The sequence below is a fragment of the Amblyomma maculatum genome, chromosome 9 (assembly GCF_055883805.1).
Source record: "Amblyomma maculatum isolate TAMU_Amacu chromosome 9, ASM5588380v1, whole genome shotgun sequence".
Lineage (NCBI taxonomy): Eukaryota > Metazoa > Arthropoda > Arachnida > Ixodida > Ixodidae > Amblyomma > Amblyomma maculatum.
The window spans coordinates 31,227,909-31,242,532 of NC_139352.1; the positions used below are offsets into that span (position 1 = coordinate 31,227,909).

The following is a 14,624-nucleotide window of genomic DNA, read 5'->3' on the forward strand; positions in this document are numbered from 1 at the left end:
TATGCTGAGAACTAAGGTAACGTTCAACAGCCTCGGGAAAGAACAGCAGTTTACAATAGAACGTGAAGCAACGGAAATGGAAGGCGTATATGTTTACTTAAGAGAGGTAGTAACTACAGATTCGGACCATGCAAAGGAAATAACTTGGGAATAAAATTAGGATGGAGCGCATTTGACAAGTACTCGCAGATTATGACTAGCAGCTTATCGGAATCGCTCAAGAGGAAAGTATACAACAGTTGCATCATACCTGTACTCACCTGTGGTGCTGAAATGTGTAGGCTAACGAAAAGGGTTCTACTTAAGTTGAGGACAACCCAGAGGCCTATGGAACGAAAAATGGTATGGGTAATATTAAGAGATAGGAAGCATGCAGAGTGGGTCAGAGAAATAACTCAAGTTACCGACATTCTAGTGGAAATTAAGAAGAAGAAATGGGCATAGGCAGGACATGTAGTGCGAAGAGAGGATAACCGATGGTCGCTTAGAGTAACCAACTGGATTCCAAGGGAAGGAATGCGTAGCAGGAGGCTGCAGAAAGATGGGCGGATGAGGTTAAGAAGTTCGCAGAGGTCAAGTACATGCAGCTAGCACAGGACGGGGTTAATTGGAGAAATGTGGGAGAGGCCTTCGCTCTGCAGTGGGCATAGTCCGGCTGATGATGGCGACAAAATATTCTGTAGTTCTGTCGTAACTTCCGACTTCCGGTAGTTCGATAGTTTTTGTGTTTTTTAGTTTTTTTTTTGTAGTATTCCGTGTATTCTGTAGTACGTTTCTGTTGTAACTACACAAAATTCTGATGTTCTTACAGTGTTTTTTGTTGTCAGAAAGTATTCACTGTCAAAAATCGCAGAGAAAGTATGTTATGACAAAAGAAATTTTTCTGTAGTTTTTTGTTATTAGGTTTCCACGTCAAAAATAATATGAAAAAAAAAACGGTTGTACAGCAGAAATGAGCCCTCTGGCGCTTTCGCGCCCTTCTGAACGTGAGCCAGGACATCCTTTTATGGCGGGCATAAGGCTGCGCCGGCTTCCAGTGTCACGCAATTATAAGCGGAAGTTATTCAACCTACCGCCTACAGCTTTAAACGTGGCAAATGCTACACCTGACAAATTGCGAATGAGCGGAATACATCATGTAGCATTTCTAGCAGTGCATTTTATTGCCTTCCTAGGCTACTGGAAGACATGTACTACGCGCCTTCATCGTCTTACGACTTTTACTGCTCGCCTGAGGCGATCATCTCTTGCTATAGTCACAGAGCGTGACGTCTTTCGTCGTACGCCTTGGTTTAGGTAACGACTCCGTAGGAGTGGATAGATGAGAATGGACGGTAGAAAGTTTAAGAGGGTATAATGCCAGGCGTTTCTGACAGCAGTAGGGAACTTGCGGCTGCAGTGCAAGAGATAAGCTTCCACATAGCTTGGAGGTTTGTTTAATACCGAAGACGTCCCAAAGACGCGGGATCGAATCCCGGCCTCGGCGGCCGCTTTTCGATGGATGCGAAAAGCAAGGCGCCCGTATGCTGTGCGATGTCAGTGTACGTTAAAGAACCTCAGGTGGTCGAAATTTCCGGAGTCCTCCGCTACCTCGTCTCTCATAGCATGAGTCGCTTTGGGACGTTAAACCCCACAAACCAAACCAAACCTAATACCGAAGACGATAATCAAGAGAATGATGAACAGCTCCTGTCGATGGGACGTGCTAATCCACACAACTGTTCATCGGCATCATTGGAAATTCCTCCTGCGGCAAAACACGGACCTTAAGCATTCTTATGCTTGAACAGCATTTTGCCTATACTTCTGCCAAGTCTTGGCATTATTCGACTCCAGTTTACACAGCACACCTTTTCCTTGTACGCTAAGCTGACTTCTCTTAATTGGCAGGCCTGCGAGTCGGCTTTTCAAGCCGTGCCGGGCTGACAAGGAACTTGCATTAGCGTGCAATCGCTTATCTGTGCTGGCACTTTCAACGAGGCATTGGAGATGCTCCCCTATGCGCTGCTTTGCTCTAATTATCTCAGTGTTTTAAGGCGAAAGCTTTTATAAGGGCATGAGTGTCCGCGCGTGCGTGCGTGTGTCCGCAAGAAGTGTCACGCTTCTGCTCAAGATTTCGCCAGAAACAGCGAGATTATGACGTCATCTTAACAACACTACCGGTCATGTCTAATAACCGCTTTTGCTTTTTGTTTTGCTTTGTGTCCGGATTCTACGGTCGTATGACCGATTTACCGTGTGTCATGACACACAGGGATATACTTTCGACCCTATGACGCTACTCATATATAAGTCCAGTGGATTACCAACCTTCAGAAATACGTACCTCGAACACAAGCTGCTATGTAGCTGGACAGCAAGCTGCTGCGAGAACGACCATCTCCCTTTGAAAAGGTAGCAGCGCAAAACAGACGAGCACGTAGACGGGACGACAGGGACGTTGTGTGGTCTCAGTTCGTACTTCTTTTGCACTGCCAAAACGTGTACTAACACGCCTACCTTTCACATTAAACAGCCACTCTACTAGGTACCAGTCAAAAAGAAGTCAAATGCGAGTGCTGCTCAGCCAGTACTTCACCACTTGATCTAGCTGCGTTCTCGAGATCTCTACTGTTTTGCCAAAGGTACAAAGGACGGCAAACGAGTCCCCAGGGAATTTGTTCAATCTCATTATGAAATTTGTCAAAGTACGTCACTTAAGCGCGAATCTTAACATTATGCTACCGACGACTTGCTAAAAAAGGAGCAATAATCTCCGAAGCGCATTTATATATATCCATTCGAAAGTTTTGAATTGAACGTGCCGACTCCGTAATTGGCTGAGACGAAAGTGATCGGAGAGTATCTTTTCAAGCAGCCTGCGAAAATTGAAGTTATAAATTTGTAGATTGCAATCAGAAGAGATTTGTGTGTTATGAATGGTGATGTATTAGAGGGCTCAGGGTCAGTTTCTATCATCCCGAGATTCTTAAATGTGAGCTGACATTGCACAGCACATCTGCGTTTTTTTTTTGTTATATTTTGCCTTCATCAATATGCGGTCACCACGGCTCGGATCGAACACGCGAGTAGGGCGAAGATCCGAAGACCAACTAAAAGAAGAATAAAACAACTTTTCAGTAAAAACGAGTCGGTACTACCCATTGTCATTCAAAAAGGGAGATTTCATGAACGTTTACTTCTTTTTAGAAACTACACCGTCAACTAGCTGAGCGCGCTTCGAATTCAGGGAGCTATTCTCCGCAGTGTCACAATTAATATCGTCACCAATCGTCAGCACATATCACATAACAGCCAGCAAATCGCTTGCTGCTTTTGAAATACAATACCATAGTATATTATTTGCCCCGTGTGACTATCCGACGTAGTTTTTAAAAACGCTGTATAGTTTTCTGGGACGGGAGACAAGCCCAGTCCACATGAGGGTATTTCCACAATCAAACAGAATGCGCCTTACAGTCGGCTCGTCTGCCTGGAGAGCTCCTTGAAGCGGTGTCGAAGGACTTATGCCTGACGGAATTCCCTCCTTTGACGGCCGCTCCAACCTCACTGTTTACTCGCTTGAAGAGAGAGAGAGAAAACTTTATTGTCGGAAGTAGTGTTACTGGGTGTTAGTGGAAGAGCCAAGTGGCCTTCAGCTGGTGGCTTGCGGCGACTTCTTCAGCGCGGTTTACGGCGCCCAATTGTGTATCGGGGTTCGCGTTACGCAGCACTTCCTCCCAGGATTCAAGTGAGGGATCTTCTATGAGAGCCTTGGGAGGCAGGTCCTCTGAACAATCCTATAGGGTACTATGATTAAGGTCGGCTTTCTCTCCGCACCTGGTGCAGGGAGAGCTTATGCTGTCCGGAACTATGTGTGCGTAAACCGCACGGTTGGGGAAGGAGTTCGTTTGTAGATTCCTGAAAACAATTTCTTGTTGTATTGTTAGTGATTTGTGTGGTGGTGGGTATACTCTCCTAGAGAGTTTGAAGTGTGGTGTAAGCTCGGTGTATGAAGCAGCCTCATTGCCTCTGTTCCCTGAGTGGACGGGTGCCCCATACGAGTTATATCTCTTTGTTCAGTCTGATATCCGCGAGGATGTTTCTGGCAGTATTTGATATTTTGCCACGCGAGAAGTTACGTATGGCAGTTTTTGAATCGCTGACAATAACGTCCGAATCTGTTCTAGCGATGGCTAAAACGAATGCGGCTTGTTCTGCTTAGTTCGAGTAGCGGACTTTGACAGAAGCGGCTGATACGCATCTACTGACGTTACTGGACTGCTTGATTACACAGATGGCATAGGCACCTTCAGCCATATTGTAGTCCGAGGCGTCGGTGTACACCACCCCATCGTGATTTAGGTATGTTCTGTTTAGGGTCCTAGCGAGCTTTCCTCCTCCCTTCATGGAAGGAGTTTGCGTATTTGTCGATACTATTAGAGTACTCGTTTGAAGAAACGTATGGGCACGCGACGTGTTTCGGAATGACACTGCGCCGAACCGAGCGGGCGTACACATTTAATCTGGTTCCACATAGGTTCAAGTCATAGGAGAAACTTTTAAAACGTTCCGCTTATAAGTGGACTTTTTAAAATGTTTCATTTATGACCGGAATGTATGTGGAACCAGATTAAGAGTCCAGCGTTTCTTGGCTCCCTTTTTCTCAAGACAGTAGCGCGCGTGAATGTAAAAGGCGAGGCGACCATGGGAACTGAATACAAGACGCTGTGATGTGCTCTAAGAACGACAGCGAAATGAATGCACATGAGGAATGGGTTTGGGGAGGGGAGAATGAATGGTGGGAGTTCAAAGTAAACAAAATTCGATAAACGATGTACGCACTATAGCACCCAGCGAACGCTGTGCTAACATCCGGGAGTTTTCTCGCATACACCCGGAGGCGTACGATAATGACGTGTCACGTGTGCGCATGCGCCTCTTCGCTAGCCGATGCTACAGGGCGACCTTGTGGTGATGATGGAGTGGCGACTGTGGAAGATGGCCGGAATTCCGAAGCCTGCGAAGCGAAAGAGAGTATCTCCAAATAGTGAGCTCCTGTGCTCACTGAGTCTTGCGTTAATATTAGGGGAAACCAAGGTGAACGGTTCGCTAAAACTCATTAGCCTCTTAACGCCTAAATCTTAAGTTTTCCTACAAGGTTATCAGCTATGTATTTTATTAAACATAACTTTTGTGGAGGTGCAGCAAAATGTAAACCAAAGAATGACCTTAGCTTAGTTTAAGGCATGTATATGAACTTCAGGAAGTAAGCAGTTTGTCCCAGTTAAGCTGTGCAAAACAGCGTCTATTAGGTAATAGAGCTTGCGACATTGAGTTTTCTACGTGCAGTTATAATCGACATGAACGCGACTTCCCTCTTGTCGCGAACTTATCCTGGTATTGCGATGTGCTTTCTGGAAAAAAAATGTGTGTGTGTGGGGGGGGGGGGGGGGGGTGCTCAAGAGACGATTCTACAGCGCCGATAATGATCATAGATGCTTTTGAGCCTTTTAGCAAAAGCAGACTGGTAGATTGAATCCAGACCTCGGCGGCCGCTTCTCGATGGAGACGAAAAGCAAGGCGTCCGTGTGATGTACGATGTCAGTGCACGTTAAAGAGCCCCAGGTGGTCGAAATTTGCGGAGCCCTCCACTACGGCGTGTCTCATAGTCTGAGTCGCTTTGGGAAATCAAACCAGATTCAGTCTGGGCAGGTAAACGTGACGTTATCGCATTCATCTAAGCTTTCGCATTGCGATCAGTGAAACTGCAATTGTTTGCCGTGATATGCTATGCTGTGCTATGTCATCCTTTCCAGCCGCCTTGTCCACTTTCCTATGTCTTATTCCGCCGTTATGCTTCCTCCCAGAATGCTCTACTGCGCCCTGGCCACGATGTTGGCGGGTTCCCTGCTTCTCCTGTTGGCGGCGCCCTCCGCGCTAGCCCAGGCCAGTACGCGCAGCCAGCGCCCCTTGTGGCGTCCACGCATCTCGTTCCCGCTGGATCCCAGTTCGCCCACCGTGTCCCGCGTGCCTGCCGACATGCTGGACGAGGCAGCCAGGGAGGCACACCGAGTCATTGTCAAGCAGAAGGCCATCGAGAAGAATCACGCAGCAAGGGGTGAGGTCCAGGACTTTGGCCCTCCTTCGCCCCTCTTGAGTGCTCCGCATGCTAAGCCTATGATGTGCAGCAGGATGTCGCTATTTAAGGGACTAACTGCGCTGATGAAACTATGAGTTCCGTAAAGAAGCACTCTCACCAAGGAATAACCGCTCCTCGTCTGTAGGAAGCAGGACATTTGTTGCCGCTTTTACCCATTTTAAAGTGGTCGTTAAAAACCTTGTTCCCCAGAAAATCCGACGTCGGCGTTAGCGTCGGTGCTGTGAGCGAAAAATTACAAGCATGCATATGGTAAGTGGGATTTTAAAATGACACCCCGGTCAGTTGTTCGTCGGCTTGTTGAGACGACATAACATGGCGTTACTAACTAGGGCTTTAAGAAGTTATGTGATGGGAGGATGTGATGAGAATCGAACACTGCGGTACCTTAGGATCCTGAATAAAAGATACGCTATTACTAGGCCACGCAGGCATGTTTGTAAGGCTTGTTTGAAACCTTTTCAGGGAATTTGGTAGCATACAATGACCGTATTAAAAATTAGTATGTGTAAGATATTACTGTTGAAATGAAGGGATTATTAATCAAATGCTTGCAAAACACATGTATGCTAACCAATATCCACAATGGACCCGGCAGAGGGCCATCAACGTGGTCATATTGAGACCATTAAAGAAGGCGGAGGCTCTCCAATTCTTCGGCGTAGTGTTTAGCTAAGGAGCATTGAGAAAGCAATACGAATGCGACATGCAAAGAAGCCAACCCGTTCTGTCATATCGAATTCAAAGAGTGTACACAGACCTTTCGACTCCGGTGACGCTAAGCCCTATTGGGAGGTTGGAACTGTGAGGTATTTGAATAAGTAAATAAATTGAAATGGTGAAATGGCACTGCTGGTAGCCCAAATTTACTGTCAAGAATTTCATTCGCTTACATTGCTGCTACTTTTGTGGCGGTGCAGGTCTCCGTGTGGCACCGGTACCTTCATGCCCCGCGTCAGCCCGTCACATGCAGACCCGGGTCGCCAAGGACAAGGCGGTCGCCATGGATGAGATGGCGCACCTTTTCGAGGAGACCACGCGCATCCTATCACACAAGTGAGTGCCATTTCTGCCTGAAAACAATCTGCCCCCCAGCCGGAAATTGCGCACAGTTTAAGGAGATATGGCACCCACTGTCGGACAAAGTTCTGTCAAATGCCACTAGGGTCAATTCTTAATACCAGGCGCTTAGCAGATATGTACAACTTTCTGATGCAGTCCTGCTGAAGCATGGGCGCCATTATTCAATAAGCAAGAAGCGTCTGGGTGTGAAATGTGCACAAGGCTCTCATCTGCATTCGGAACTCGCCGTTTCACTACATGCGAGTTGAAATATATATATATATATATATATATGGAAACTGGAGATGGAGAATACCTCAGTAATCTGCGATTTGCTGATGACATTGCCTTGCTAAGCAACTCGGGGGACGAACTGCAAATAATGATTGATGACCTAGACAGAAAAAGTAGAAAGGTAGGCTTGCAAATCAATATGCAGAAGACTAAGGCAATGTTCAACAGCCTCGGGAAGGAACAGCAGTTTACATTAGGTAGCGAAATACTGGAAGTAGTAGGCGAATATGTCTACTTAGGACAGGTAGTAACCGCAGATCCGGACCATGAAAAGGAAATAACAAGAAGAATAAGATTGGGATGGAGCGCATTTGGCAGGCACTCGCAGATTATGACTAGCAGCTTACCGGTATCGCTCAAGAGGAAAGTATACAACAGTTGCATCTTGCCTGTACTCACCTATGGGGCTGAAACGTGGAGGCTAACCAAGAGAGTTCTACTTAAGTTGAGGACAACCCAGAGGGCTATGGAACGAAAAATGGTAGGGGTAACATTAAGAGATAGAAAGCGTGCAGAGTGGGTCAGAGAAATAACTCAAGTTACCGACATTCTAGTGGAAATTAAGAAGAAGAAATGGACATGGGCAGGACATGTAGTGCGTAGAGAGGATAACCGATGGTCGCTGAGGGTAACAAACTGGATTCCAAGGGAAGGAAAGCGTAGCAGGGGGCGGCAGAAAGTTAGGTGGGCTGATGAGATTAAGAAGTTCGCAGGGGTCAAGTGGATGCAGCTAGCACAGAACCGGGTTAAGTGGAGAAATATGGGAGAGGCCTTCGCCCTGCAGTGGGTATAATCAGGCTGATGATGATGATGATGGAAACTGCGTAATATTCTACATAGGTTTTAGGTCATTGCGGCTTGCAGTGATGCAGGTGAAGATGAGCTCGTAGGTATGAAGAGAATAAGAACACGGTAGCTCTGAGTGGCCACCTTAACCTCGTGGTCAGAGGAGAAAAGAAGTGGTTGCTGAAAAAAATGGGAGGAACGAAGAGCTTTTAACGCTGTTCTTTCTGTCCCCGCCAGGATGAAGATGTTCTGGGAGGATGAATTCCACGGCTTGGCGCGCACCGACCTATCGGGCTCGCGTCTTGAGGTGGTTCGCGAGCGCTGCCAGCGGCTCAGCAATCACGTGTGTCGGCAAGGCCCCTTCCGCGAGGCAGACGGCTCCTGCAACAACCTCGAGCACCCGGACTGGGGAGCTGCCTTCTCCTGCATGCGCCGTCTGCTGCCACCACGATACGCCGACGGTGAGTCGTCCGCTCTCTCTTCATAACAGCTGACTTCGTCGCCATACCCGTATCGTTCACCTTCAATGATCTTAATTGGGCTAGTTGGTGAGCGAATTCAGACAATGGTGCTAACGCACAAAAAGGACACACACAGGTGTGTGCCTTTCTTGTGCGCTAGCACTATATCTGAATTTCTCGTTCAATTTCATTTAATTTCGTTTTATTACCTTAAAGGCCCCTAAAAAGGGGTGTTACATAAGGGGCGGCAAGAGTAAAATACATAATCACAATAGCTGGAAAGTTGACATTTTCGATGAACTGTGGTGTACAAGTGATGAGAGCAATGTTGTACGGAAGGCCGTTCCAGCCGTTCCAGCCGTTCCAATTTTGGCAATATTGTGGGTTGTGGTCGCCTATCATCCTACTATGTCCGCAGCTTGTTTTCTTGTTTAACATTGTTTTATTTTTCGAACGAAAGGACTAATGAACACAAGCAGCACAGCTCATTGGACCAATAGTGATACTATGTTGGTAATGGCCGGTCAAACATAGGACCATTTCATTACCAGTATCATTATTGGACCGATATCTGGTTTGTGCCACCTGGGTAGAGGCTACTACCACCGAGCGAAATCTTGTCTTGTTTGCGGAGAAGCTGGAGGGCAATGCGTTCCATGCATAGAACTGCATTGCATAAGAGTTGAGTAGCAACGCATTGTTAAAGCAACGGCAAGTTCCGCAATATGGCCCTGCACTTCCTCAGCCATACAATAAAAGCAGATATTTAATTGGTGACGAATGTGTGTCGAATTTCACTCAACCTTACGAAGCTAGGTGAGAGAAGAGCAATATCTGAGCAACAACGCTTTGGCACAATATTAAAATTTTAGCGATATTTTTGCATTTTTTATTTTTCAGTTCTCTCTTTATCCTTCCTTCCGGCTTCATTTTCATTCAGTGCTCAGTTTTATTCTGCTTGCTTGCGTGTTTGCTGCTGTCTTCATTCACACATTATTTTAATTATTTCATACGTTCACCCTTATAACGCTCTAATCTCGGACTTCATTGTCATGCAGGCGTGTCAGCGCCGCGCATCTCGGAGACCGGTGGTGACCTGCCGAACCCGCGCATGGTGTCCACCACGGTTCACGTGGACCTAGACCGGCCCTCGAGGGACACCACGCACATGCTTATGCAGTGGGGACAGTTCTTGGATCATGACTTCGCCCTGGCGCCCATTTCAAGCGTACCGGGAGAGATTGTCGACCTGGGCAGTGAGTAAACACTGACCTTACACTCTCGCCTGATTCCGGAGAACTCTTCAAGCGGCGGAGGGAGATTAAGCCAAGCGAAGACGTAGTGATTAACGAAGATAGTATCTCAGGCAGCGCAAACTATTGACTGAACATTGACACTATATCAGCAATATCCGACTCAACATAGGACCACTACATTGCCAACACAGTGCCAATTTCGGGCTAATAATTTGTGCCACCTGGGCAGGCTCACAAACTGCGAAGCAGCCAGCGAAGATGATTTTCGACTTAGTACATGCCGAATGTTTCTTAGAAGGCCCTAACATAAAAAAAGAGCTGCTTTAGATTAATTTTTGCTCTGCAGCTATAATGGGTGATACGGAGGACTGCAAGAGACTGGTAAAACTTCAGTTAATTCGACAATTGACTAAATGTGCTAATTAACATTTATTTCCCTTCAGGAGTTTGTTAAATTTGCAAAATTGGAGTTCCTCCTGCAAAAGTATAGCCAGGAAGCGAAATTTTCTAAAAAATTGCGTCGCACGTTGCAGGGCCCACAAATATCAACGTGATGGGCAGCTTCAAACAATAACACAGCGCCTGTGACGTAGAACACTACACCTAGATGTTTCGTCACTCTGCTGGCATTTACCTAAGCGCTAGAAGGGTGCCCGGCGGTTCGTTGTCAATATCGTTTCGACCGCGGCCTCGCTGATAGCCGCCGCGTTGGTACCCAATGCGCGCATTGCCCGACCGATCTACGCCTGACGTACCGCTGGCGTTGTTACCACGTGAAGCTACCTATCCTGCCTGAAGGGGGACATTCCTGAGCCTTGTAAGGCCCGCTACGAAAAGGTTTCTTTACGGCTATACTAATTGGAAGACGAGCTCTATTCCTGCAAATGCAACATACCATCTAAAGGAAGAATTAAATTTAATTAACCGGAGGTAATAGTAAAATAATTGAAGCATTCTGCCTCTTGCCTGAGGTCCGCCGAAGAAATTGGTATAGGCGCTGGGCTAAAATTCAGTCACCTTCTTTTTAACTTTGGACCTTCCAGAAAAACCCTCGGTACACCGTCCGCCTGTTTCCTGTAGCCTCATAACGCACGCTGTTTCCCATCAAACGATGCGCTGAGAATGAGAGGTCACTCTAGGTGGCGACTGCCACTGTTGAATCAGGAAGTTACATAAATGAGAGCCATTTTTTGTGAGATGCTACGATCATTCTCCGAAATGTGCGCAGATCCAAACGATGTGATCGACTGCTGTTCGACGGAGACGCGCAGCTCGCCTCGATGCTTCTCTTTTGACATTCCGCCGACGGACCACTTTTTCGGAAAGTACGGCGAGCACTGCATGAACTTTCCCCGCTCGGCCAGATGCCCACTGTGCAGCCTCGGTAAGTGCCACCTTTCCTTGGCCGTGTAGGAATCGCGACAAGTATTTCGTGTGTGTACCACGGTAACACCATTGCCGCAATAAATTTTAAATTTGAAAGAATGTAGCTGAAGATGCTGTGGGAACTACTTTGCAGGGTCTCAAATTCATCACGCCGTATGGGGTTCAAAAAAAAAAAAAACTGCAAAACCGTGCCGAAAATACCACAAACTATGCTGTAGTTCTGCCATAAACATCAGTTTTTTCTGTATCTCTGTAGTTTTTTTTTTCTCTACCGGTTGTCTGTTATCTTTTATTCTGTAATACTTTTCTGCAGTAAATACAGAAAATTCTGATGTGACAATAGAATATTCTTTCCGACAATAGGTTTCTTGTCAAAACCAGCACAGACATTTTGTCGTAACGACCGAAAATTTTCTGTAGTATTTTTTCAGACTGGGTAATTCAGGCCAGTAAGCAAAGAAGAGAGAGAGAGAGAGAACCACTCCTGTCGGCCATATATGGACGGTTTATTTTTGTCTACCTCCTCGGATGCAGGACAGGAGGAACGTTAACTCACACCTATTGATGGTGTGAATTTTACTGGCTCTATTTGTAAAGGAAATAACTCAAGTCGCGTAATACAAATGACAAACGGCAAACAAGTTGCCTGCGTGAAAGCGTAACCAGCGACAAAAAAGATCAGCTATCAACTAGAAAAGGAAGAAAAAATATTACTGGCACACTTCGGAAGCAAAGGCTCTAATCTTTGGGTCAGCGGAGTTGATGGGAAGATCCCACGTGTCGCATACAGCCCGCGTTAGACGCGCTTGAGACCCTTGGCCTATCGGTGCTGGGCTCTAGGCTGAGTGTACTTTGGGAGATCGCATATCGCCTAAATGGTTCCTTAAAGGCATTGGTCTAACAGAAGTACCTGAAAGCGATTGTTAAACTATTGCACGCACTGGGGAATGAGCGGTGGCGTGTGTCTTCACGCAGGTCCGCGACAGCAGATGGACTCCCTTACGTCCTTCATCGACGGCTCCCAGGTTTACGGCAGCTCGCTTGATGACAGCCTCAAGCTTCGCACGCTTCAGGGTGATGGTGAGTGTCTCTGCACTTGGGGTCTGCCGTAGAGCTGCTGTGAAGTCATCAGAAACGTCCTCGTCAGCCAGATTCATCTCCATCACCTATATAGACAGGGGAAACACACCTAGTTTCTCTTATACTTGCCATGCTGTCCGAACGTATTCCGTAACCTAATCACCCAAATGAATTGTCTGATCGCCCTGAATACTTCTGAGATGTTGAGGAATTTGCTACGTTACTTGACTTCGGCCATCCCACTGAATGCAAAGCTCGCCCTACCTTTACATTAAGGACGTCGCTCGCTTCTAATTTTAGCTGCGGTACTGAGGCTGTTTTGGAGAGTAGGCGTAGGAAGACATTGTGAAAAATGGCAAGGGTGGAGTTTTTGTTGCTTTCGAAATGTTTGACAGTAGTTTGATGTAAGGCACGTCTGATGTTCTCCAGAGGTGTGAAAGAAGGGCGGGCAGAACAGATATTGCAGAATGTCTTTTTTACTTTAATTTCTGCGTTATTGGAGAGGAAAAATCGTTCACGTTCCTGATCCGCTTCTCCATGTATAAGGCAGTCGGAACGAAGCCACGTTTGAGGCGCTGTTATAGTTTCACGGCAGAGAGCCAATGAGTATTACTGGGCATCCCCACTGGCAACCTTGCATTTTTAATGCTCGAACTTGAGTGCTCAACTCGGCCATAGTGTTTTGTGGAGTTAGAGGATGTTCTAGAATTCCGAACGCGCGTCAAAAACGTGTCCTGTCCGTTACTGACAGTCAGAACTCCATTGCAGATATTCTCCTCCCACGAGCGTAGAGTCACCATCGTATGATAAATATCTGCAGGGGCTTGGACCTTTTTCTGCTGTTCCGATGGTTGCTTGTTTAAATCCTTGCCTCGGCGGCCTATTTCACTCAATCGAAACGTTATCTGTGGGCGCACTAGGTAACCTGAGCGCACACTAAAATCTAGAGATGATCGAAATTAGTCCATTGTGCAGCACTACAGAGTTGCTCATATCCTGCATGTAGGACTGAAAACGTAGAACACCGCAAACCATGTGAAATGGCATTGCACCATATCATTTCATGTTATAACACCACAAAAACAATACCATACCACACTATAATGCGCCTTACGTACCATACCACACCTCACTACACCGTGCCATATATCATACTGTGGCATACCTAACACACGATACCGTACAATACTATACCATAACACACCACAACGGCCTTACCATACCATACTGTGCCATTCTTTACGCACAGTACCACACCTAACGACACCCCCCGTGCCACATCATACCATACCATAGAATACCGTACCATACCATACCATACTTTACCATACCATGACATACCATAGCAAACAATACCCTATTATAACATACTATACCATAGCATGCCATACCTTACCAAACAATACCGTACCGTGCCATACCATGCCATACTATACCGCACCGTCCATACCTTACCGTATCATCACGTTACACAAAGTGCAAAATGCCTTACGACAATTTCCGTTGTCGTCCTCTTTTTTTAGGGCGTCTCAAGTTCGACGTGGGACGTCGCGGGGACATGATCCTCCCGGCCAGCTTTCACCCGACCGAGGACAAGTGTAGCCGGCCCGAGCTGGGAGACCTGTGCTTCCGCGCCGGAGACGAGCGCGTCAACGAGCAGCCCGGGCTGACGGCCATGCACACCCTGTGGCTTCGCCAGCACAACCTGCTCGCCATGCGGCTGGCGCGCATCAACCCACACTGGGACGACGAGCGCATCTACCAGGAGGCCCGGCGCATCGTGGTCGGGCAGCTGCAGATGATCACCTACAACGAGTTCCTACCGCTGGTGGTCGGCAAGGCGTTCCACCGCGAGTTCGGCCTCGAGGTGCTACCCTACGGATACACCACGTACAACCGCCAGATCGACCCGTCTATGCTGAACGAGTTCGCAGGCGCCGCGTACCGCTTCGGGCATACCATCCTCAACGGGGACTTCATGCAGATCGACTCTAGGGGACGTGTGGCGCGCATTGCCCTCCAGGTTAGTAGGCCCTGTCGATGCCTCCGTCATGGATAAAAGTTCTAGGATGCACTTTAGACCACTAAAGTGCGATGAGGCTAAATGCTTTGTTTGATACGCCGCTGGTTCCTGCTTTACTGTGCCTGCTTCTGTATGCT

At 47.1% G+C, this 14,624-nt stretch overlaps 1 protein-coding gene across 1 annotated transcript in view; it reads left to right on the plus strand.

Annotated features, from left to right (window-relative positions):
* LOC146178756 (immunomodulatory peroxidase-like) overlaps positions 1-14,624 on the plus strand; it is a 110,616-nt gene that overhangs the window by 84,696 nt on the left and 11,296 nt on the right. The window contains exons 4-10 of the mRNA XM_084578526.1: positions 5,850-6,100; positions 7,060-7,195; positions 8,519-8,742; positions 9,801-9,998; positions 11,227-11,382; positions 12,360-12,464; positions 13,988-14,487. Of these exons, the coding sequence (XP_084434652.1) occupies positions 5,850-6,100; positions 7,060-7,195; positions 8,519-8,742; positions 9,801-9,998; positions 11,227-11,382; positions 12,360-12,464; positions 13,988-14,487 (1,570 nt within the window). The remainder of the gene's footprint in view (positions 1-5,849; positions 6,101-7,059; positions 7,196-8,518; positions 8,743-9,800; positions 9,999-11,226; positions 11,383-12,359; positions 12,465-13,987; positions 14,488-14,624) is intronic.